This window comes from Pezoporus wallicus, unplaced genomic scaffold (genome assembly GCF_028554395.1).
Source record: "Pezoporus wallicus isolate ANWC-B61680 ecotype Strahan unplaced genomic scaffold, APGP_CSIRO_Pwel_v1 contig_3710, whole genome shotgun sequence".
NCBI lineage: Eukaryota > Metazoa > Chordata > Aves > Psittaciformes > Psittacidae > Pezoporus > Pezoporus wallicus.
Genome location: NW_026640315.1, coordinates 3121887 through 3146287, shown reverse-complemented (window position 1 = coordinate 3146287; position 24401 = coordinate 3121887). Strand labels below are relative to the sequence as shown.

Here is a 24401-nt window from a genome sequence, read left to right as displayed (position 1 = left end):
GCTTCTTTGTTCTAATTTCTCTTCTGCCAGTTTAAATGTGCTTAGGCACTTTTATGACTTTTAGCTAAGTCCTAAAATGCTTGCTTGCATCCTAAAATCACTCCTGTCTTCTGGCCCTTTGGCAGTATCACCTTTTAGTGAGACCAGTCACATGCCTGGAATGCAAGCCTGACACGAGTGATGCTGGCAGAACCTGGTGAACTGACTCAGTGTAGTTCATTTTCTTGTATTTAGTGAAAATACATGATCAGCTGAAGATGTAGTTGAATGTAGCATGCCAGTTCCAAGGCAATCATTATGGTTTGACTTTCAGTGTTTTTAAAACTTGTATACTTTTATTCTTGACAATGGCATTCAGAGTCTGTAACGCACAGACATAAATGGGAAATGTATTTGTAACTTCTTAAATTGAGTTAATAATCAATGCCTAAAAGAGAGATACAGCTTACAAAGCTCGTTGAAGGAATGCAAGGGGGGGGGAAAGGCTTTTGTCCTTGTTCTGTCACTGTTTGTAGAGCTGACAAGAGTTTTAGCATGTCTCTGGTCTAGTTTTAATGTAAGTTGTTGTATTGGCTTTAGGATACATAGATGATAGAGAAACTAAAGGAATTAGTTCATAGGAAGGTGTTTAATATTAAATAATTCAGATGCAAGAGGATAGTTGTGAGAGGAAAATGCGATTTTACTTGGTAAGCTAGTATGTTGTTTAGCAAATAATTGTATTGGGTGGGAGCTGGGGTGGCACTCAACATTTGAGATATCCAGGGAATAGTGTGCATAGGAAATGAATATAAAAATTCCTCTGGAAAGCTGGGTCTGCTCTTACCTTGTATGTGTAGCCATGTAAGAAATGGTAGAAATCCAGAGAAGTGATATTTTGTATAATGCTTTGTGAGCATAATTGCAAGAGGCTGAGAGTTTCCAGAGTGAAAGGCACCCAGCGTAAACGGGAGCTTTTCATTTCTGTGTCCCCTCAAAATCCCTGTCGTGTCCACTCAGACTTTCTGAAGCTCATAACTTGGTATTTGAGATCAATGGAAATACTTGCATGCTCATGATGCTTGAAAGTTGTTCTGCCTTCGTAGGCGCCTGGTAACAAAATATCCTCTTAAGTTCTTGGAAATACCTTCCTGATTTTTTACTCCTCTGCTATATTGCTGGGGGTGTTGATTCACAGTGTTATACTTTTTACATTAATATAATCAGCTTTATACTCCTCCTTTCAGCCTCACCTGCTTCCCGTTATCTATCTTAGTCTTCAGTCTCTGTTGCTTATTGTCTTCTGCCATGTGCTCCTCTTTGTAGGAAAAACTTTGTCTTTTCACTGCTTGAATGTTTCATCTTCCCAAAGCATTTCTGATGTAGTATTTTAAATTGCATGGTAAGCTGCTTTTTTTTGGCAAGATTTTTTATTTTCACATATTTGCAAGCTGTTTCATTGGAATCTCTTGATGTTTTGTTTCTTTAAAACCTCTTTTATATTAGTTCTTTCAATAGTATATAAGTCATACTGATTGGACTAAATAATTTAAGCAACTTGTGTAAAAATAAAGCAGAATGAGAAAAATGCGGCTTTAATATAAGTTGCTTTCCTTCTGTGGAAATAAATAGGATTGCTCATGCAATTAGCTCATCTCTGTTTAACAGCAGCAGCTTCTTAAACTGTTTGGATTTGTTCCGTAGAGCACATCTGTTTATACAGAGAAACTAAACTGAATCTGTTCATCTTAAAGGACTGCAGTAATTTAACTAAATTAGTTTATAAATTGTATAGTCTATTGATATACTTACCTCCTGCAGATGAGGCTTTGTGGTTGTCTGATGGGGGAAAAAAGACTGGACTGAGGTACATGAGAAATGTAATAATGTGTAAATGGTGACGTTGTCTTGGTTTCCGTATGTACTCTCTTTAACAGCTGGCATTTTCCCCATTTCTATGGTATTGCATTTCTGCAGGTAGAGGCATCATCAGAGGCATAAACGTAGTAACCAGGTAAAGGTGTGTATAGAGACCACACATCTTTCTGCTGACCCTGTTTTTTTTGGCAAAAGCCCAACTGCTAAGTTCCAGAGAGGCAGTTTCCAGAGCTGAAAGCATTCCACAAAAAACAATTTCCCCAAAAAAAATCAATGTAGGAACATTGTGCTGAAGTATTTCAACTACATTAAAGGAGGAAGAGGCAGGATCCACATGTTATCAGGGAGACAGATCAGAATCCATGTCTGAAGTTGCAGATATCGATGATGATGCAGAAGTGTATAAAGGGTGCATCACTCATCCGTGTTCCCCCGTATAATGTGATTTCAGTACATCAGGTGGAGTACTAAAGCAAATTTGTGCTGAACTAAGCATTTAGGTTAAGGGTGGAGGATGCTTAATTAGTGATTTTTGCTGGTGATAGTATCAAAATCATGATCCTTATAAACTCTTAAAGTTTTATTAACTAGGGAATACTCTGTGTAAAATTACTCAAATACTTCAGTTACACATTTGAAATGCTAGGATTTACTTTCCACCCCCCAGCAAAAGTTGCCACCTTAGCAGTTGGGGTTTAGGAATTGTTTTTTTTTTAAAGCACCTGACAATCCTTTTGGCAGTGATGATCAAATTAATATTTACAGCATTTGGCTGGAGAGCGGCATGAGAGTTACCCATGAAGGGTAAATAATGTGCATGCTTTTGCTCTTTATGTGTGTGCGTTTCTTTCCCTTCCACCTCGTCCCAGAGCAGCAATAGCAGTGTCCCCCCCAGGATCATGTCTGCAGTGGAGACAGAATTTTGAAGACTTCCTGTTTAAATCAAGTGTGTGGCTGTGGCCTGACAGAGATAGCAGCGGTCCTGCAGGCTGGAAAGCTGCTGGTATCTACGGTTCCTGACATGCAGGAGTCTGGGTTAGTTGCAGGTGCCTCTTGTCTGGAGCCCTTTTTAAAATTCAGGGCATTTTTGTTGGTAATTAGATCATGAATTTCTTTTGTTGTTTCACCTACTCTGGATCATTCAGAGGGTGAAGAGGTTCACTGCCGTGAAACAAGTCTGAGGGCTCTGCTTCTTGTTAGTGTGTTTTCCCCCAGAACGTTTTCAGAAGTGCATCAAATACACCAGGCAGAACAGAGCTGTAATTTATTTCTTGTGTTAGCTTTTTTCCTCTCCACTGTTCCTGTCAAAACAAGCTGAGAAATATATGGGTAAATTTCCATGTTACCTTGTTTTATTTACCCATCCGCACAGGAAAAATCCTGTGCTCTCTTAGTATATTGCAAGTTGATAAAGTTGAACTAATCACTTCTGTCTAAATTGGATCTTGTTAAAGACTACCTGCTGTGATTTCAGAGTTTGAGATAAGAGCACCCTCTTTTCTTTGCCTGAGCTCTTAAATACTATATTATTCCAGTGTCTCTAAGATAATTGAGTTAATGGTCATAATAGAGTCTACGTCCCTCACGCTTGCATATAATAACCACCTCTGTAGGTTTGAAATTAGTTAATCCTGGTAATGCTACTTTAAATGTCAACTTTTTAAATTGTAATTATGTTTTTAATATTTCAGGAAGATTAAAAAAAATAACATTGTACAGCAAAGATAACAGCGAAGGTGGTGGGTTCATTTCTCTTTAATAGAGTTCCATTTCCCACCCTGATTTTGTTTACTGAAATACAATTTTATGCTTACTCCAAGTGTGAGAAACAGAAGTGAGAACTTTGAAATTGGCCTGGAAATTGATCTTTGACTGCTGACCTTTAAGCATTCTAGTAGCTGTTAATTTGCAGCTATGTTGTTTCTCCCCCCCCAACTGACCAGCATAGTATTCAATAGTCTTTGTAAGTGGTGTATGTATGATGACTTCATGGTACAATAGTGGTTTTTCAGTTGCTAGAAAATGGACAAGACGTTAGGGTTAGGCCTTTTTGGAGTAGGGTGAAGAAGTGAAGTGGAATTTCTAGTGTATGAAAGTTATGCATTAGAAACATCCTGGCTGGTCTGAGAGGCTCCATCCACACTAAACCAGGAAATGCAAATATTCGCAATAGCCTTTGTTTTCTTAAAGTTTCCCGTGTGTTACTTCTGCTTCTTTCACACTGTTTGAGCTGTGAGTGATGCCCTAGCTTACACAGAGCCCTGGTGGGGATGGTTTCATCCTGTATCATTCAGGCTTCACTTGCATATTTGGTAGATAGCTAAAATAAAGGCAAAGCAAAAAACACCTGAAGCTTTTGCATCTACATATTCAACTTCAGTGGTTCCAACAGGAATCTACATTAAAAGACACTTGTAGACTTTCATGGTAAGATGTGAAATGCTTGGGGAGCAATTTCTTTCCTTTACCTTGACAGGCATATCAAATAAACTGGACACATGAATAGAGCTGGTGACGTGTGTGGCAGTAAGCCCATTGCTGAATGAATCTAGGAAATGTGAATGCATTGGTTGCTTGAAGGAAGAATTCAGTGGTGTGGAGGGTTTTGTGTTTTGTTTTACTTTTGGCTTGGAGTGGAGTAAGGGAGGAGAAGTGGAAAAGGAAGCCTTTTGTTTACAGTAAAACAATACTGTGAAGTAGACATCATGATGTTAAACAGGAGTCTAAACATGGCAAATCTAGGCAGACTCCATCTGGCCGTGTCCACAAGTTGTTCAGATCAGACATCCCCAGCACAGGCTGCTGGAGGCTTGAGTCACTGTCGTGTTGTCCTCCCCTTACAGGAATTCAGAATAGCCTTGGAGGCTCTGTCCCAGAATTTCACTGTTGCATGAGATGAATGACTTAGTGCCTTGACTGCTATTCAGTGATGCAGGGCATCTTCATTAACATTTCTTCCTTGATAAATGTGTGATGTTTTCATTTTGAATGTTAATCTCTGTGAGTTATATTACATACAGATAATACGAGTCTAGGATTCTAAATCCAGTCAAAGCACAACCTCCGCTTATAGGCAGAATTTAATACATTGAATCTGTCGGAAAGAAAAATGTGTTGTTACTGTGTTAGTTTCTGGCATATTTTGTAGTGGTTTAAAGTATATTGCATTATTAGGACATTTTTCATTTCTGGGTAATCCATATTGCTGTTTGGTGTTTGAACACAGGTTACTGTGGTTTGGTTTGTTTAGTCCCAGAGGAGTAGTTGTGATTTGTTGAGACACAGATTTCTAACTGACAATGGTTACAAGCAGGTGCACGTGACCCTTAGAAATGGGTTTCATTTTACATGCAGTGTATTAAGGATTTAGCATCTGGCTTGTGTTGGAAGTTAAACTTGGAGAAATGTGTTTATGGGACAATTTAGGATTTTAACTATTATTAAAGGAAATTCTTGTTAAAAGTGCTTTCCTAGTGCTGAGGTTATCCTAATACTTACTTTAAAAGAGTTTATTTTAAAGCTGTCGGCCTTGTGTTTGGATGGCAGCCTTAGCAATAATGCTTTTATATGTCACTTAGAACTAGCGCTGAACATTGTTTTTCTTTTTTCCAACCTGACAGGAATTTAGTATTTAACAGCACTTTAAGAGCACTTAAAAAAAATTCTGGCCGCTCCAGAGGGCAGTGCTTATGCTGCAGCTCTCTCCTGTGGCAGAGCCATGGATGCAGGGGATGGTGAAGAGTGTTTATGTTTAATCTAATCGAGCAGAGTATGTCTGAAATCAGCATCAGTTTGTCCCATATCCTTGGGTGAACTAAGCTTGCTTTTGTATGTCATATGGCACCTGCATCTCTGTGTGTGCTGCAAATATACTGGTCGCGGAAGAGGATGGTGTTTGGACTTTCAATTTGGGTAGCACTGAATTTCACAGTAAAGAATTGGGGGAAGTTATTGAACCTTTTAAAGAAGGGCATGGCAGCCTCTGTGTGTGTGCGTGTTTGGTACTAACTCTAGTTTAGAGCTCAGTAGGTTACTCCAAATTTCTTGTGCTTGGTGAGACTCAGAGCAGCTGTCAGTAACAGAGCAGCCTGAAAGCAGTTGTGTATACTTCCAAGAGAGATTCTCTTTTCAGTGTTTTTATTCTGTGCTTCCGAGTATGGTTTGGGAAATAGGAAATAAAATCTCCATCCAAATGTTTAAGGGTTAAGACTCTGAAAACCTGAAGGGTGTTAGCTAGTTACTTTTGTGTCCTGATGGCAAAATCTGCTTTTATTTTCATATGTATTATATATATATGGAAAATTTTTAGTTTTAATAAACTAAATATCTGGAAGTACAAAACAGAAGGAAAACTACCTGTCTGCATTCAAATTAAATACTGTGGTGTGTGGTGTCTTTGTTTTTAGAGCTGAAAAACTCCCAGGTGTGGGGTGTACTTTTCCAGTGCAGCTGCAAGTTGCCATCGGAACAGGAGTCTGGCTTATGCTCCCTTCTTTGCAGCCATGTGCTTCTGCCACTTTTCATTACATCTATGGATGGTGTGACTGCAGGATAAGTCAGTGCAGCTCTTGGAGCCAGTGGCAAACTAATCCGTGTCCCCAGAAGGTTAATTTTCTGTTAAGCCAGTTGAGCTTCCTGATCTACCTCGCATCCATCTGATTGCTAGACCTGATTTGAGAGAGGAACAGCTGCAGGCCTCTTATTGTTAGGTGCAATATGAAACCTTCCAGCTCACATTGATCAGTGACCGTGGTGTATAATGGTGCTGCTGCTTTCTTCTCCATTTCATGTTTCAATACCTTCTCACTCAAAACCCTGCACACCTGTAAAACATACGTTTGTTGGGTTTACCTGCCTTTGTGTGTCCCTTCTTGACGATAATCGATTGCAATGTTCTAGAATGTATAAATTTCATTAACTGAAAGTAAATTCTTAGTTTATGATCATGTTCTGTCACTTTGTTTATGTGCAGAAAAAACACCTTCAGAGGAAATGAAAATTGGAAGGAAATGAAAGCTTTAAAAAAAAAAATCCTGAGAGAGATTAATTGTAAAGTAAAATTTAACGTGAGTAGTTGGGATAAAAAAATTTATTCCAAACCCTTGATTGAGGAAGTTATTACCTCAACAGCTGTATCTGCAAATGTGCATGGTGTTATTTACAGCTTTTTGTTCGATGAATAGTTGAGGACCTCCTGTTTTATATCTTTCCATGTGGGAATTAGGCAGGTCCAAGGAGGGAATGCAAGCAGAAAAATACACGTTTCTCTGTAGCATGCCAACAATGGAAGAAAACAGTAGGAATTTGTTAGAAAGGTTTAAAGTACTGAGCTCTCCTGCTGGAACCTGTGCATGGTGTGCTGTTTGCCTGTCGTAAATGTTTTTCTCGACCAAATAAATAAATTCAGGAAGAGTTTTATACAAGGTGGAGAAAAGTACGTCATGTCAGTGCTGGGTTCAAACACCCCAAATGATTTCTGGGTCCCAGGGGCAGCTATCCGAAGGCGAGGAGGGGCGTGTGTGTGGGTTCATTTGTCTCCCTCCCTCTCCCTCCCCCAAGCAGGCTCATTCCAATCAGCAGTGTAATTGGAATGCAACCACAGTCTGGAGGAGGAAGGGGAATTTTTGGCAAGGAGAGGCAGAGCAGTTGGGAGCTTTATTCAGATTAAAGCATAGACGACCATTCATTATCAGTACAACACACATTAGCAACAGCATAGCATTGTGTTTCTACAGCTGGGACTTATTTTAGTGATTGTATTGCACTGTGTGTTACATGCAAACAACTGGGATCTGATCACAAAAAGCAATGCTAATGGCTTTCATTAAAAGATGGTGTTTCTGTAGGGGGAAGAAAGACTTGTCTTCAAAATGAACTGTTGTGGTAAAAATTGATAGGCAGCCTGTTTTTCTCCTCGCTATCCCATGTGCTACATATGTTCTGGAACAAGCACTCTTTCTGGAGAGAACCCCTTGGGGAAAGAAAAGAACAACAAGAATTATAATGTTCAAACTGTTGGTTGGATGCAGAAAGCTGAGCTAGTTCTATGGTGATGACACATGAAAACCTAGAAGATTAGAAACCATAATCTTAGCTTTGGACCGGTCCTCTTTTCCCCCTCTATAAACTCAGGGCTGTCTGTTGATTCAGTACTGGTTGCTTATGGATGTCTGACATGAGATGGGGGGGTGTTTTCTTAAGTCACTTACTAATTTTTAATGTGTTGGTTATGTGTTTGATATAGATTGAATAAACAGTTTGATATAGGTTGGAAATACAAGATCAATACCCTTAAATGGCCACGTTCTTTAAATTGAGGTAACACTTTCTCTTTTAAAGTTGCCTTCCTCAACACTCACTCTAGGTCTGTTATCCAACAGTTGAAGGTGAATCACTGAAGTCTCTTAGGCAGACTTAAGATGTGGTGATTCTGTGAAATCTCATGGATCTTTATCACTTTTTACTTGTTTTCATTGTAGGCCTCCTACAAGTACGTTCTGCTTTATTTCACATTCTTTGTGTTCTTCTTCCCTTTAGAATGCAGACCTTGTGTTATAGACATACTTGTTAGTCTGAACTAAACATACTCTTTAACACTTACATAAATAGTGGCAATGTGTAAGCTGGGGTACCTTCAGTGACAACAGTCTGATGTCCTAAAAAGTTTGATTTTTCTGTAAAAAATGATTCCAAAGTAAGAAGCAGTTGTAATGAGTTCTTCAGTAGCCAGCAAAGAGAGTCGGAAAAGTTCAGAAAATGAGAGAAATATTTATCTTCTTATAAAATTCACATTTGCAATAATCACATTCCCTTCACTTTATGGATTCAACTGATTATTTCAGACCTGTCCCTAATTGCATGTAAATTTCAATAGTTAACACATAAATTAGATTACAGGAGTTGGAGGATAGTAAATTTGCATTTACTTGCAATGGTCAAATTATTTTTCATTCTGTGTCAGTCACTGGAGTAGTAAATCAGAAAAAGGAACTTGGCAAACGTGGTTCACTTCATTCCTATTTTTGAGTATTTGAGAACTATGTGAGCAAAGCTGTCAAGGAAGGAGACTAGGAAGCTTTATAATATTATGTTTCTGTGGCCTGACTTGAGTAGCATATGTTTGAATGAGATCATGAGGCACGGCAAAGAGATTTAATGAACGTATAGTATGTAAAAGTGATGTGCGTGTTTGTCTTGGCATGTATATATTGTTCTTTCATATTGGAATATTAATGTTCTCTTCTGTGTAGACTACCCAGGAAGTCTGTAACAAATACAAAACATAGCTATCCACTGACTCAGTGATACTTTGTAACAAATACTTAATCTACATATCTGTACTAGGAGCTATTGATGTCTTTTGATAATGCACTTATGGTACAATGCTCCCCACCCCTTTTTTATTCCAAACTAGTGTTGATATATGCAGGCACTGGTTTGTTTTCTTGTTTCTGAAAACCTTTTGTGCAAATTCAGCTGAAGAGTTTTTGTTTTCAAAACAATTTAAATCAAGGTTTTAAAGCAAGAACATACAAATAACAAATAACTTTTGTCAGTGCCCTTGTCCCTCTAAAAGATCTATTAATGGTGCAGCTGTGTAGATCTGATAATGATGTGGGTTTGGGTCCAGAACCATTAATGTTTTAACTTGGTTTTGTCAAGGGAAATAAATCTTGCTATGGTTCTTCCTGGTTTTTGACTCTTTAGCTCAAATTTGACATAGGATAAGAGGCCTCAAAGATAATTAGGTCCTGTGAGTTTTCTGAGAATCATTGCCTGGATAGAGAGGAGACCGCTAGCAGTGACCTGAAATGGGAGGAAAAAGCTGCAGCAAGAGATCCCATGTTGCAAGAGCACTGGAGTGTCTGCGTTGGAGAGTGTCTGTCTAAAGGCCCTACCAGTGGGAAAAGCCTCAGCTATAGCTTTCAGTCAACCATAAAACATAAATCCATAGGAAACCAAACTTCCTTAGTTTTTATTCTCAAGGAACTATTAATCAGTTGGTTATCAGAATATTCAGAATAGGTTATAATACAGTGTTGAAACTGTTAGAAAAGTGGAGCATAAACTCTGGTACTTTTTGCACCAGTGGGAAAAGTTTTGTCCAAAAAAAGAGTCCTGAGATAGATCAGAGTTCTGTGCATGGGCAAGATTGTTTCCCTTAGAACAGAGCTGATGCCTCTGGGACCTGGGCTTTTTCACCTAGAAATACCTGGCAGAGAGGGTGATGTTAATGGAAGATTTTTCAGCATCTCTCCTGTTTTGTTAACCTGACAAAGCCAGAGTGGGTTGACATCTGACTTCCCTTAAATGTGGTTACTAGAGAAGAAATCTCGAGCCAAAAATACTAGTTTGTTCACTCGTGGCTAATTGTTGGGGAAACGGTTATTAGTCTGTATGCTGTGTGTGTGCCCAGTCTTATAAAAATGAGACTTTGGCTAAATCCCACTGGCAGGCTTGCTTTCTATTTTGAAAATAAGTGTTTATAATTAGTTAACCTTGCAATTTGTCTCTCAAAAGATTAGTCAAACCTTTATTTTGGACATGATACAGTTTCAAAACATGCTGTATGAATTTTGACTTAACTATTGGATTTAAAGCCTTCAGCTTCACTTGACACTTCCTGTTTCTTATAATGGGTGAAATTGTGCAAAAAATTATATCTTTGGGGATCTTTAAAACAGTGGCCATCTATGTAAGCATCTATTTTACTCTAAGTTTCTCACCACTAGATGAAAGTTGGCTGATGAGTTTCAGTTCTTGGGCTGAGTGGTGCATGTTGACAGCTCAGGCTGAGCATATTCTTGGTATAATAAAAACTGCAGAAGCATTTTTCTAAGTTTATCTTATTATCTGTTTCTGTAATGTCTTCTAAGCTGGTATCAGTTGTATGGGTAGACTTTCAACTGTTGGGCACATGGAAGTGTTCAGTAGCTGTGGATTTTTATTACACCATTCTAAGGACCTTATTTGAATGTTTTGTGGAGCAGGCAGTGATGTGACAGTCTGTTTCCTGTGCATGCTTGAACTCCAGGTATCAGAAATACCTGAGATGTTTGGCTCTCTGTAAGTCATTAATAGGTGTCCCCTTCTGTTTTACAGAGGACAAAAACTCATTAGAGTTTTAAATAGGTTTTACAGTGCTGCATTCCCGTGGAAAGCAGTTTCACTAAAATCAACATCTTTATGAACGTAAAAAGGGGGAAAATAATTCCATGGATTTTTAGGACAATATGCAGCTTTGTGCTAGCATGCAGAACGATGCCTTCTGCCCTGATCCTGGAAATCTCCATCAGAGTGCTCACGGACAACCTCTGCTCTACTTCTTATTTGGGCAGATGCTGTAAAAGAAACTGGAGAATGTGCAACACTGCAGGATCACTGTGAGGATGTCCTGTGGAGAAAGCATGAGCAGTTTTGTCTGGTTTGAGGCGGTGTCTGTGGGATGCGGTTATTGGATGCACTTTTCTGTCTTTGCATTTCCTGGTAGTAATTAATACTGGCAATCTCATAGAAGAAATATCCACAGGGATCCTACAGTGAGGAGTCTTTTGCAGCATTGATCCCAACCAGATACCTTTTCCTCCTTCCTTTCTTTTCCTTTTTGTGCTAGCTGTGGGAATTCATGCTTCACTCAATACGTAAGAATCCTTGTGTGTTATCAGTAAATATTTTAATGTTTCACAGGGGAGTCTGGTATTTCCTACTTACTAAACCTGTGACAATAGATAAGCATATGTAGTCGAACAGTGGTGTGTTTTGTGAGAAGTCTTCAATGTGTACCTTGGCATCCTTGTATCAAAGTTGTCCTTTTGACCTCTTATTTATTGATTTATTTTATTTCTTTATTACTTACTGTGTTCTCATAGAGATGGTTTTCCCCTTGGTATTTTTAGTTGACAAATACAAATGTTCCTCCCTTTTTATTTTAAACAAAAAAGACTGAAATAGTTACTAGCTTCTACAAATAAAACATTATCTTCAGAGCCATCAAACCTCTCGCATTGGAAGTTAGTCTACTCCACCCAAATGTTTTTCAGGTAAAAATGTTTATTTAGTTAGCACTCAGGGGAACAGAAAAGCCTGAACTGCCTGATGCACTATTTCTTATGGTCAAGGAAGCTTTTTGCTGGTCTGTAGATCTGAACATAATATCCTGCTTGTGTAATGCCATTAATTTTTCTAGCACAATGTTTTGTGCCACTGTTTGCTGGGCTAGTTAGACATGGTCCAGTTCCCTCACTTGGTGTAAACACAGAGTTGGCAAAAGAATTGAGGGGGAAAAAAATTGCTTGTGAAACTATTGCCTGACGATAGCACCACCATATCACTTGTATTGTAATCTGCCTGAAGGTGAACTGCCAAAAGATGACACTTCTGGCTCAGCTTCTAGGATTTATTTTACATGACAATGTAAATGATGTAGGAGCACAATTCGTCATGTTCACTCATTTTGGACAGGATTTTCTGGAATGCTGGACAGGTAAAGTAATTTTTTAAAGTTGGGGATCAGTGACTTTATCTTGTATTTCTGTTTTTCTTGCAGTACTGTGTGCAAAAAACTTGGTGAAAAAGGATTTTTTCCGTAAGTAGCTGTTAAAGTTTTTATATACAGGATATATATTCTGCAGGTTCTGTACATCAGTGTTTGCACGTGATCATTGTATTAAGATATTTGCATTAAGGGGGTGGGAGCTTTCAAGTTTTCACATCATTTTACTTCAGGGCTTCTAATTTTTTCTTAGGTGACAATTGTCACAGATTCATAATAACAATTAAAACCCTGACACACTCTCTCTGGTTTTGGTGGGAGTGGGAAACAAATTTGCTCTCTCAGGCAAATTACATGTTTTTCAGTTACACATATTTATTAAAATGTTTTTCATGCAAGAACTTTTTGTCCAGCAGACAGAGGTACATCTTAATTATTATGTCATAATACTTACCTCCTCTGACATTATGTTTTAATTAATTTTAATAATGTTTTGAAAGAAGTGCTAAGAGGTGGATGAAGGAGGCAGAAAGGAATGTTATTGGCTGTGTAAGCATGCACACACACATCACCTGCCTGCTGCCTCCCACTTGGGACTGGGCAAAATTCAAAACATCAGACCAGAATATGGAAAAGAACTTGAAGGGATGGATGATACAGATTTATATTGGAGTTTGTGATACTTCTAAAACTTGCTTTATATCTGGATTTTTGTATTGGTGTAAGTTTCCAGGTGTTTAACAGTTTAATAATACCTAAAAAACACTCTCAAGATTTGAAACCTGTGATGCACTTCTGTGCTGAAGCACAAATCACAAGGTCCTATTCTTCCCCTTCCCCACATGCTTTGTCTTCATCCCCACATGCTTTGTCTGACACTTGTCTTGAGCCACTGCTGCTTGACTGACTCCATCTGAGTCACCTGAGGAAGCGGAACTGGTGCAGAACTTGTGCTGCAGAAAATATGAATAATGTTTCACCACCTTAGTTCTTTCAGCTGACTCACTGGGCACTCGGGTGAGGAATTAGTATGAGGGGAAAAAAGGATAGGACCGCATGACTTAGGGGCATTAGTGGTGGGACCATCCCTTTTGGTGTCAGTTAATGGGTCGGTTAGAATAGCAGTTGCAGTCAAGCTAATTGTAGGCTGTTCTGGTCCTGCTTCTTTCCCTCCCTCAGCTGCCTAGTTTGTCACCATCTCTACACTAATTTTTGTTGAACCTGTGTTCTGTGTTTCCAAGGTACTAAGGTGGCAGGAAAAGAAGCAGAAAGCAAAGTGGACCTCAAAAGCAAGAATAACCTGTTATAGGTGATTTTCTGTAGTACCAGTAACAACCAAAAATCATGATCTTAATTCATCTTAGAAACAAGAAGAGCATAAATCTGTTTTCTCTGCCTTTTGCTGAATACTTTGTATGCTGAGAGTTTACTCAGTCCTAAATCGCAAAGATTAAGGTGTTCAGACTATTTTTTTCTTCATGCTTGACTTGCACAGCTTACTCTGTATCAGCAAAATAAGTTGCTAATTTAGTAATTTCCTGTGTTAATATGTTACATTATTCCCATTCATTAAACATGGCCCTCATTTAGGAATAAAGGCAATTTCAAATAAAGTATTTTACTTTTTTTAAAGTAGCGCAGTGATAAGAGACTTTAAAGCATCCTGATCCATTTGATAATTTTCTTGTTTTCCTCCTCTTAGGACTTCCTGATCCATTTGCTAAGGTTGTGGTGGACGGATCTGGCCAATGCCATTCTACAGATACTGTGAAGAATACACTTGATCCAAAATGGAATCAGCATTATGACCTGTAGGTGGTAACAGTGATAACCAAAGGTTTGAAGTGAAATCCTCTAAAGTACACAAAATTGTCAGATAGTCATAATAATGTCCTATTTACAGCTAGGAAAATATCCCAGAGTTTATTAAAAATTATTTATTAAAAATAATCCTTTCTCTCTCAAAATTTTCTTCGTAATAATTTAACCCTTTTTATTGTCTTGTGTGTTATTCATTACTCTGTGGAAATGTATTTCCATTGATAAACATCAGTCACTTAGTCTTCAGTTCCTATTTAAAACAGCAGTAAAATATTAGATCTCTTTGATACAACAACTCACGGCCTGCCTTTTAAGGTAGCTTTTTACTGTAGTATACCTGATGTCAGGTCTCAGGTTTTCATCTGCACCGGATATTAAGATAATCAACTTTTCTGGGGGGAACAGGAATAAAATAAGCACCTGATGGCAAACCTTGTAGATTACACAACTTGGTCTTTCTTCTCATCAAACCTAGGAAACACTAGGGTTTTAAAGTTCCTAATGTTTACCCTAACAACACACCATTGCATGGGAACTCTGGTCTCTCCTTATGACGCTTCCACCGTTACAGGAAATGCTTTGCACACCAAGCATGACAGATGGAGTCTCAGTGGCAGTGTGCCTGCTCCTGCCACCACACAGCGTAGGAAAGCAACCAGAGGAAGGTGCAGTTATGTGAATTTTATTAAAAGAAAAATCCTGCTTGTTTTTTTTCCTACCATGAAGATTTCTGTCAGATTTTAAATAACTGACAGGCCTGTGTGCAGTAAAACTGCCGCTTGGTTGTGTTGGGCTGCTTGAAATGTCCCCCAGCCTGGAAATTGTGCAGCACATTAACACTGCTGCTAATTAAGTATCTCATGTATCATGTGGTAACATATGCAAATGGTACAGTATGATGGATCTGTTGTGATGTATTTATGCAATGATGTCTGAATGAAGTTGCTAATTCCAAAGGAATTTTGTGGCTTGCTGACTTGATTCAGCATAATACACTCTGTTGTATAAGATTTTTTAAAGACTTCTGCAGTTACAAAGAACAAAAAAAGGTTTTACCTTTGGCTTACGTGGTTCTGAGTTCAGATCGTAGTGTGAAATGCAGCAGTTGAATTAGTTGCTCAGATTCTTCAGCCTAGATGGGTGTGTGAAGGGGGGTGGGAATCTGGGAGGCTTTCCAGAAAGACATTGCCAAATAGTTGCCGTCTGGATGCAGTTTAATGTCAGTAGAATACCATGCTTGCCCTGGATGTATTCCCCTTCGTTATTTTCAGTCTTGTTTGTGTTTTCCCTATTGTTCAGGCTTTTCCTCAAAGCTCTGAATAACCAGACTTAACACATTTACAGACTTTCTCATGTTCAGAGCATTTAAACACTACCTAACCATCAGTTCTGAAACTTAATAGGTACCCTTTTTCTCTTCTTTCCCTTTGTTCTGATATCCTAGATCTGCTTCAGCCTTCCCAGGCTTATCTGTGCCCTCAAGCCTACTCCAGTCCTCCCCAGCACCCTCTGCCTTTAAGGCATAGCAAGTCATTTGGTCTATTTTTAAAAGGTGTTTGTACCATGAGCTCCACCAAAACCTGGTCCTGGTCCTGTCTTGACTCTGTGCCCTTCAGATCTGCACCCCAGGCTCTGGCATTTCCTGCTATGTTATACCTCTCAAATGTAATCTTGCACAACTCCTGTAACTCCTCCTCTTCCCAGAATCTCCCTGCAGGTTCTAGTGCTGCTTGGTACCTTCAGATTCTCAAGTCCCTGTGCTGCCCTGGCAGAATCACCTTTCTCCCCTAACCTTCCAGCTCTACTTTGCCTAGTTTTTGCTAATGATCCTGGATTTTTCTCAGGGAGAGAAGGCAACAGCTCTGCTTAGTGCTGGTTTAGACAATGCCATCCTAAATTTGACTCTTAAATCGCTGTCAGGCAGCTCTTTGCAACAGCTTTGCCTTGTTGACATGGTTGTTTAGACCAGTTTGATGATGCCCTTTGTGTTTAGGTTGAAAGCATTTCTGGGTCGTGTTTGTAGATCTGGCCATGCCAGCTCAAGCCCATCAGACATAAAAGACATCCTGAACTTCTTAGGTGGGTCTGTTAGGAACATCTGGAGTAGAAGCCTGCTTTGCTTGCCGTTTGCTTGATGCAGCTGTTTTTACAGTGTCTTGTAGGCTCAGCTCAGCATTGGACTGTGTAGCACTGGAGAGGAGAAAGGAGCAGCCAGTCAGTGCCACACGTCTATGCTGTGTTCCTGTCTTAAGCCACAGCCTCTGGCTGATTCTCTTGTGACTGTCCAAAGGCTCCAGCCCTTTTCAGTTGCTACCAGAGATGAGAGCAATGGCAGTGTGAAGGGAGAAAGAAGAGAAAAAAATTGGGGTGGCATTTTTTGTTGTCTCTTCACACCCTCTTCCCCTCCAAACTGAAGAGCTCATCTCTCAAAGCATAACCATTATATTAGAAAAACTTCAGAAATGGGAATATGTAGAAACAAATGAAGTAATTTGCCCAGGTTGTAAAGAGAGTCTGTGTGACAGCGTGGATTAGAAATAGGGAATTCCTGGCATCCAAGCCTGAGTTCATACCTCTTGATGTTGCATTTTTCTCTCTTTCTGGAGGGAGTACATCTGGCTTGGGATCAGGAAGAGGTGTGTTTTTTTCAGGAATATTTTTTTTCCACTTTCTTCATTCCACTTTTCTTGTCTATAATGCATGTATAATGCCATGGGGATGAAAAGTCACTTGATATCAAACCTTCCTGAGTGGTACATTGGCTCAGGAGGAAATACCACCTTGGCAAAGATAATTTTAGTTAGACAAAGTACCAGTTGTCTCTATGCTTTAAATTTTGATTGAAATTTTAGGGGGTTCCAGTGTGGCATGTACTTGATTCTTGTTTAGAAGTGCTACTTTTCCCTAAGCTTTCCAAACACACAGTTCTTATTCAAAGTCGAATGTTATAGATTCAGGATATATGTGAGTTCAAAAATACATATGGAAATGGAATTTCCAGGTTTCCATTCCATTAATCCAGTTCCTTTTATCTCTGAAGTAACAAAGCTGTGAAATAGACGTTGCTGATAGGGTTGAGTAAAAGAAAAAGCTCCAAGAACTTTAATTGTGAGGAGGAATTATGAGAGAGCATCCATCAAAATGAGGGGGATGTGATTTTTTTTCTGTTTGGTTTCTTTTTTCTAAACTCATTTTATTTTTTGGAACATTCTTTTTTAATAACAAATACAATTCCTAGTGCAGGCTTTTATGTTGGAACTTCATTGCCAGATGATGTAAAACAAATGTAACTTCTCCAGCGAATGGATTGGAAATGACAGCTTGTCCTACCGTCACTCTTGAAATGCAACCATGTATTTTCATGCCTGAAATTATGCAGATGAAACATGTTGCTATAAAGCCAACCAGCAGTTACTGAGCTATTTCTTTTCTTCCTTTGGAAAAAAAACACCAAGACATCTTTATTTGGAAAATGCAGTTTGTCTTCCTTATTTCTTTTAAATGCATGAACCAGTCAGGTTTTCTGGTGCAAAAATCATAGCAGGTTATAGCAGTCACATAGAAGTCCTCACCTGCTTGGTATGGATGGCTTACTGTCTGCATCTCAACCATGAGAACCTCACCCTGAAATGTTACAGTAATTCTTGGAAACTGTGTTGTATATTCAGCTGTTCTGCATATTATTCAGACTGTTCTGTTATGAAATTGTGTTTAACCATATACCTTTGACTTTTTTAAAGCAACAAGGAAAACTGGAAAATTCAAGACAGGTCATAAGTCTTTATTTTTAAGTGCACCTAACTTGTTCTCATAAGAATTTATTTTAATTACATGAAACATTGTAGACTGCAACTGTGCACGTGAATTCCCATCTTCATCTTTTGTTTCTTTATGCAAAACTGGCATTGTCAAGGTTGTAAGGCCAAAAATCTGACCTATATAATGCAACCAGTCTACTATTACAAAACTTGGGGGGGGGGGGGGGGGGGGGGGGGGGTGTTGCGTGATGTTTGTGGTTTGCTTGGGTTTGTTTTACATGTGCACTGGTTATTTTAAACTACGCTCATGGGTATGTGCCTACAGTTAGGCTTTTCTGTCTTCTTGGGTCAGTCCCTGTCTGCAGGTGGGAAAAAGAAGCTGTCTAAGTTCTGCTTTTTGAAACAGAAAAAAGGGGAGAAGTGTTAATTGAGAACTCACCTCATCACACTGCAATTTTAAACCATGAGAGTTAGTTCAATTGTTTGGTTTGCCAACCTTGACAGTATCATTTCTATCTTTATGAAACTATTAAGATGTCTTAAAGCCGATCAAGTCTCAGTCAGTTGGGGAGTTGTTTTTAGATGTTGGTTGAGTGAGTTTGATCAGTTTTCCTTCAAAACCAAGAAAACCCACTTGGAACTATGCTGCAGAATGTCAAAATTTGTGATCTGGGAAGGGAGAACTAAAAGCATTTCTTGGGATCTAATCCATAGTTACAAATTAATTTTCCTCGGTTTGAAATAACTGATAATTCGGTATTGACAATAGCTCCTTTATTTTGTGTGTTTTGAAACTGTCCTCTGGAAGTGTTGAAAACAAAAACTATCTCACACGGTAATTGTTTGTGAAGAGCAGAGCTTCAAACAAAAAAGCAAAGATAAAATAGCCTGCAGTGTCCAGGTGTCCCCAGGTCCATGCAAGGCACATCTAGGCTTTGCAAAGCCTTCCCATAGTGATGCTGCAAGGAGGCAACCCACATGTGAGCAGGGGCCAGGAGGGGAATGTGGCACATCTCACTTAAAATACTGTATGAACTTGTTGTTATGGGTCACATTCTTAATATATAACGTATGTTACAAACGGGGCCTTTCTGAGGCTTTCTTAATAGCAAATTAACTTCCTGAAGATTCGTTAACTGCAGATGTGTAACTAGGTTTGCCTTATATTTTCCCTGAGTGCTCAGAATAGCTCTAAAAGAGACTGACTTGCATTGCTAGTGGTTGGAAGAGTAGCCTGAAAAGCAGCAGCAGCAGCAGATGAAGTGCTGCACATGAACCCTGAACTGATAGTTTCTGTCCTGGCATTTGAGCTGCTCTGCCTGCTAGCGCTGCTCACAAACATGCTGCCATGAGCATTGCTGTTCTCTGTGGTTAGGCTGAGCATAGGCATGAATCTAAGCATGTTTTTAGCTGCTTGAAGAGATACGGTCACTGGGCCAGCTCACCGTCTGTTCGTGTTACTGTTTGAAACAGATTTAAGTAGACTTTGGATTCACGTGAATGCCTTCTTCCAGAATCAGGGTTTTAGATTAGCTTGTATTCAAGTAAACTCCTTCATAAGACATGCTTTCATTCAAGTGTAGTGTGTACATCGTATCTGAAGATGACTTACTCTCTCTGCCAATACAGTGTGTGTTAAATTTTAATGTCATGGTGGATTATCTTTTTTCCCCCTAAGGTGTTTTCTGGAGCATCTTCAAAGTATTCAGTAAGTACCATTCACAGTTCTGTTTTTCCACGTTTTTCAGATACATTGGGAAGTCAGACTCAATAACAATCAGCGTGTGGAATCACAAGAAAATTCATAAAAAGCAGGGAGCTGGTTTTCTGGGTTGTGTGAGACTTCTTTCAAACGCAATCAACCGCCTTAAAGACACTGGTTGTAAGTAAGCTGAAGACTAGAGTTTGTTCCCTTTCAGCCCAGACTTTCATGCACAGGCTTTTGAAGACTGATACTTATTTGGTTTTTTTGTAAAGCTTGTATATTCTGATGGGTTTGGTAGTTTGTAATGGTGTTTTGTGTCCAAGGATAATACAAGTAGGATAGAGAAGGTAAATTACTACTGGCTTTTCAGTGCCTTTGCCCTGTTACCATAGACAGTGGTAACGTCAGTGCCACAGTCTGGTTGTGGATTGTCAACACTGAACTTAGTGTGTTGGAATTCCAAAGGAAGACAGATTCAATTGCCTTCAAATTATCTTTTTTTTATTACCTTCAGAAATGCAAGTCTTAAGAGATAAACAAAAGGACAAATTTATATTAAAGCCACATTTGTAGTTTAAAAATTAATGGGCCTTCAAAATTAATTAGTAAATTTTATCATATTAAGTGTATAATACTTTGAGCACTTTGTATCTACTTTTGAAAAGTAAATTAACATGCAAGGTGCTGTTTTCTCATTATCCGAATGGGTGCCATTTACTTCTCAACAAGATTTGGTGCACTGTGGTGGAAACGTAGTGCTTGGCTATCTAGATAATCAAAACAGAAGAAAGTGACATGCTGGTAGAGAAGCATTGTGATTTTTACCTTCTGTAACAGGTACTTAACTATCTTACACCAGGCTGAATTTTGTTCTGATGGTACTTCAGTGAGCCTTTCAAAGGCAGCAAAAGGCTGTGTGATTTACTCTGTGTGTCCTTGTTCCCTAGATCAGAGATTGGATCTGTGCAAGCTTGGGCCAAATGACAATGATACTGTTAGAGGACAGATAGTAGGTGAGTAAGGGGTTTATCTTTTTGTTCTCTTGCAGCTTACTAGTAGCTATAGAGATACCCTTCCTAGATGTCAATTTTGTGTACTGGATTTCCCCCCTCTAAGTTCATTGTCTAGTGCCAGGGCCGTTTGGACCTCAGGCTAGAAGTGTGTATGTAGAGAATGAAAACAAACAACAAAACACCCCAAACCACTAAAAACAAACAACCCACTCCCCCCCCCCCCCCCCCCCATATCATAAGTGTTGAGACAGATAAGACCATAGATAATATGAAATTTATTTAGAAAGTTTTAGTTTCACTGTAACGAATGGTGAGAGTTTGAGCCTGAGCTCCTTGTGAAAAAGTGACTACACATTCTTGGCCATGGAGAGTTCCAGCAAAGCTGTGCTTCCTGTAGGTTTTGCGAAAGGATGAAACATCTTGCTGCAACAGGAGTGAATTGCTGTCTGAGATGACTTGCTCAATTTATTTTGTGTTTTCACGGGTTATTAACAAGTCTGTCACCAGCTTCAGTGGCTGTTCTTTGTCATTCTGCAAACTCATAAACCTTAAATAACTTAAGAATTTAAAAGAAGCTGGCAAATTGAAAAACAAGTATCCACAAACAGCTTCATAAGCACTCTCTTTTTGGTGCATTGTGAGTTGTTTCAGAAGGCAGCTTAGGAAGTAAAAGAAAAAACAAATATAGCTGATCAGGATGAGGAGGTCTTTATTTTTATGACAAGATGTTAATGAGAATATTTGGACTTGGGGAGGGGAAGAAAAGTCAATTTGTATGCTCAGCTTTATATTCAGTTCCTAGTTCAAATAATATCCAAGCATCATTCTTGCTTTGTCAGCCAGGGAAACTGTTGAAATACAAGTCAGCAAATAAGGGCTTCGGTGCATTTGTTTGCTGTCCTCAATATGTTCTGTTGAATAATACCTAGGACTTCACCTCTTTATGTTGCTTTAACCATCTGTCTAGCATCTGATCTTCAAGTGTTAATTAAGATGTTAGGAGGCACATGAGAGTCAAATGATGGTAAAAATGTGGAATCCTAAGTGCATTACTGACACTTCAGACTGTTCTTGAGTATTAAATTTTCCATGTGAGCTTGCACAGAAGAGTAAAGGATAAAACAGTAATTTTTCTAGAGTGCATATGTCGTAGGTTTGGTTTGCTTTTTGGTTTTTCTCCAGTATACCAGTCCCCTGCTCATCGTACAATCTTGTTTGTGGAGTCCCTTTTAAGAGGAGCTTGTTTAAGGTCTGCTCCAGCAGCAGAGATCCACTGCCCACAGCAGCCCTTCAGACATGACACTGCAGGGACTGTACCTTCACACCATGACATGCTCTCATGCTGCCCTCCAGAGTATGCAACATGCATCCTTGTCATCATGGCTTGAGAATGCTGGTGTTAATTAAACAAGCAAAAGAAACCCCAGAAACACCCCAGAGCAGAAAGGTCTCCAAGCTATTGGTATGTCAGATAGGAAGGCTGGGGCAAATACAGAGCTGTGTGGACATGGCAGATACACTTCAGGTTGTCAGAGATAACTAGTCAGCAGTGTGGGCATAAACTAGACTGACCAGTTGGCTTAACCTGATGTGATCCTGAAAAGTGGTGTAGCCACAGCAGCGTCAGCTCTGTTGGCATGCTGCTGGGGCTGTCCCTCATTAGCAGGAGCTGCTGGATTGTGTGTTGTACCTATCTTACAGTAGAGGCTGAAAACAAATCTGTATGTTCTGCTTTCTGGGGTTACTATTAGAAAGGTCAGTTTCCTCAGTCATGGCCTTGATTTAATTTAGTGTATCCTTGGTAAGATTCTGGAGACTCCTGTCTCTTTTTGTTTAGATTGTTGCTATTAATCTCTTTATATTTTAATCTTTCTTCACTAGTGCAGTGTTGTTGAATGGGTGAATGAGCCTGAATAAAACTAGATAATTCTACTGCAGTAGTTACATAGCGGAGAAATCTTGATGAAAAGTAAGCAAGAAGATAGAATAAGTTAGAAATATACTCTCAGTCCTTCTAATGATAAACTGGCTTAAATTAAGAGGCAGTGGAAGATTGGAAAACAATATTAAAATGTAATTGATACCTTCAGCAGATGATAACCTTACAGCTCAAGTGCACAGTGGGCATGCCTTTTTAACTTGGGCCAGGGAGCAAGGGGAGCTTCATCTTAAATACCTGGGGTTCTCTTCAAAGAGGGGAAGAAAAGGGGATGCTTGTGAGTAGTAGATGCAGAGGGCACCTGAACAGTGTCTTAATCTTGGAGCTCTCTTCTGTGCCACCATTTTATTTCTGATGTGGCAGTGCAGAAAAAAATGAGCCCTTACTCATTACAGAATGAAGCCATACACAAATTTTGGTCCTTACATAGCTTTGTAATGTTAATCTTCATGGAAGACCAGGAGTTAATACTGATAAGGAATAAGGCAAACAGGTACTGCAGGACTTCCTGGGTTGCTCTGTTGAAGACCCAAAATCCAAAGCTTCAAAACATGTTGTTGTTGAACATTTGGACACCGGCAAAAACTGCCAGTACTATTACAGCTTTTAAACTGTGATCTTGGCAAAAGTTGTGATTGTGTCTAGGTTAAGGTCTGTAGGTTTATTTCACTGCATACATAAATAGGACTTGAAGACAAGTTGTCCAGAGGTGCAGAAATGCCACCCCAAGAAATGTGTGCCACAGCACGTATTTAGCTTTTTAAGCAATCGTTTTATTGTTAAAGGCAAAACAGAACATCAAAAAAACCCCAACAAGCCCACAGGGACACAAGTGTCATAAACTATCAGATTGGACACTTGCAAATTACGATACTGGGAACAAAAGCTGCCTAAAATAAAATCTTTTATTTCATAATTGTAGTACAACAGCTTCAGGCATAAATATCCTTTATAATGAAACATGTAAAAAATAAAAATGAAATTTAAAAAGCAGTAATACAGTTTCGCTGAGGGCAGTAAAGGCTTTTCAGGGTGCTAAGAACTGCTTTGTGTGAGAGTTGCATTTGACTCCTTACCACCAGTGTTTCAAAGTAGTCAATAAATCAGATGTGTAATGCTTCTAGCAGTTACATTTTGCCCGGTTTTATGTGTGTACATGTGTGTGTTGAATCCCATGTTCACAGAAAATATGTAAGGAGGAGTCAAAACCAGACAGGAATTTCTTTGTTTAGCTCTTTCTATTATCAGTTTTCCCGTTAGCAGTGGCAGTAGCGCTGTCCCAGTCACGCCAGATGAGTGTCACACTCTATCTCATGTAGAGAAAAGTTAATGACAGCACATCAGAGAGAACTTCCTTTTTCTGCCTTAACTTGTGTTCGTATTCTTGAAGTAAGATGTAGAGAATTACATGTATGAAAACATACACAGTGTCTGTGTAACTCTTTGATTTGTGGGAAGGATAAAATACCAAGAACATGGCTCAGCTTTGTCCTCCAAGGTGTACCATTTCTCTTTCAAATATAACTGCAATTTGTATTCATATGCCATATAATTAATAATTCTTTTATTATCTTAATAGTAAGTCTTCAGTCCAGAGACCGAATAGGCACAGGAGGACAAGTGGTGGATTGCAGCAGGTTATTTGACAATGATTTACCGGATGGGTAAGCTGACATCACTGTGATGTAAATACAGACACAGCTCATGCAACAGACTGCTGCAGTAGTGAGAAGTCAGTGTGCAAATAGGTTAATTTACTTTTATTCTTGTACTCAGAGTTCTGCAGTTTTGGATTTAGGAGCAGGAGATAAGCCAG

General features: G+C 39.1%; 1 protein-coding gene across 2 annotated transcripts in view; it reads left to right on the top strand.

The window, feature by feature from the left end:
* SMURF2 (SMAD specific E3 ubiquitin protein ligase 2) overlaps positions 1-24401 on the top strand; it is a 57308-nt gene that overhangs the window by 14904 nt on the left and 18003 nt on the right. The window contains exons 2-7 of one of the 2 annotated variants that reach the window (XM_057418447.1): positions 12404-12442; positions 14052-14160; positions 17911-17940; positions 19677-19810; positions 20581-20646; positions 24165-24249. In XM_057418447.1, coding sequence (XP_057274430.1) covers positions 12404-12442; positions 14052-14160; positions 17911-17940; positions 19677-19810; positions 20581-20646; positions 24165-24249 — 463 coding nt within the window. The remainder of the gene's footprint in view (positions 1-12403; positions 12443-14051; positions 14161-17910; positions 17941-19676; positions 19811-20580; positions 20647-24164; positions 24250-24401) is intronic. The other variant, XM_057418448.1, reaches the window with a different exon arrangement.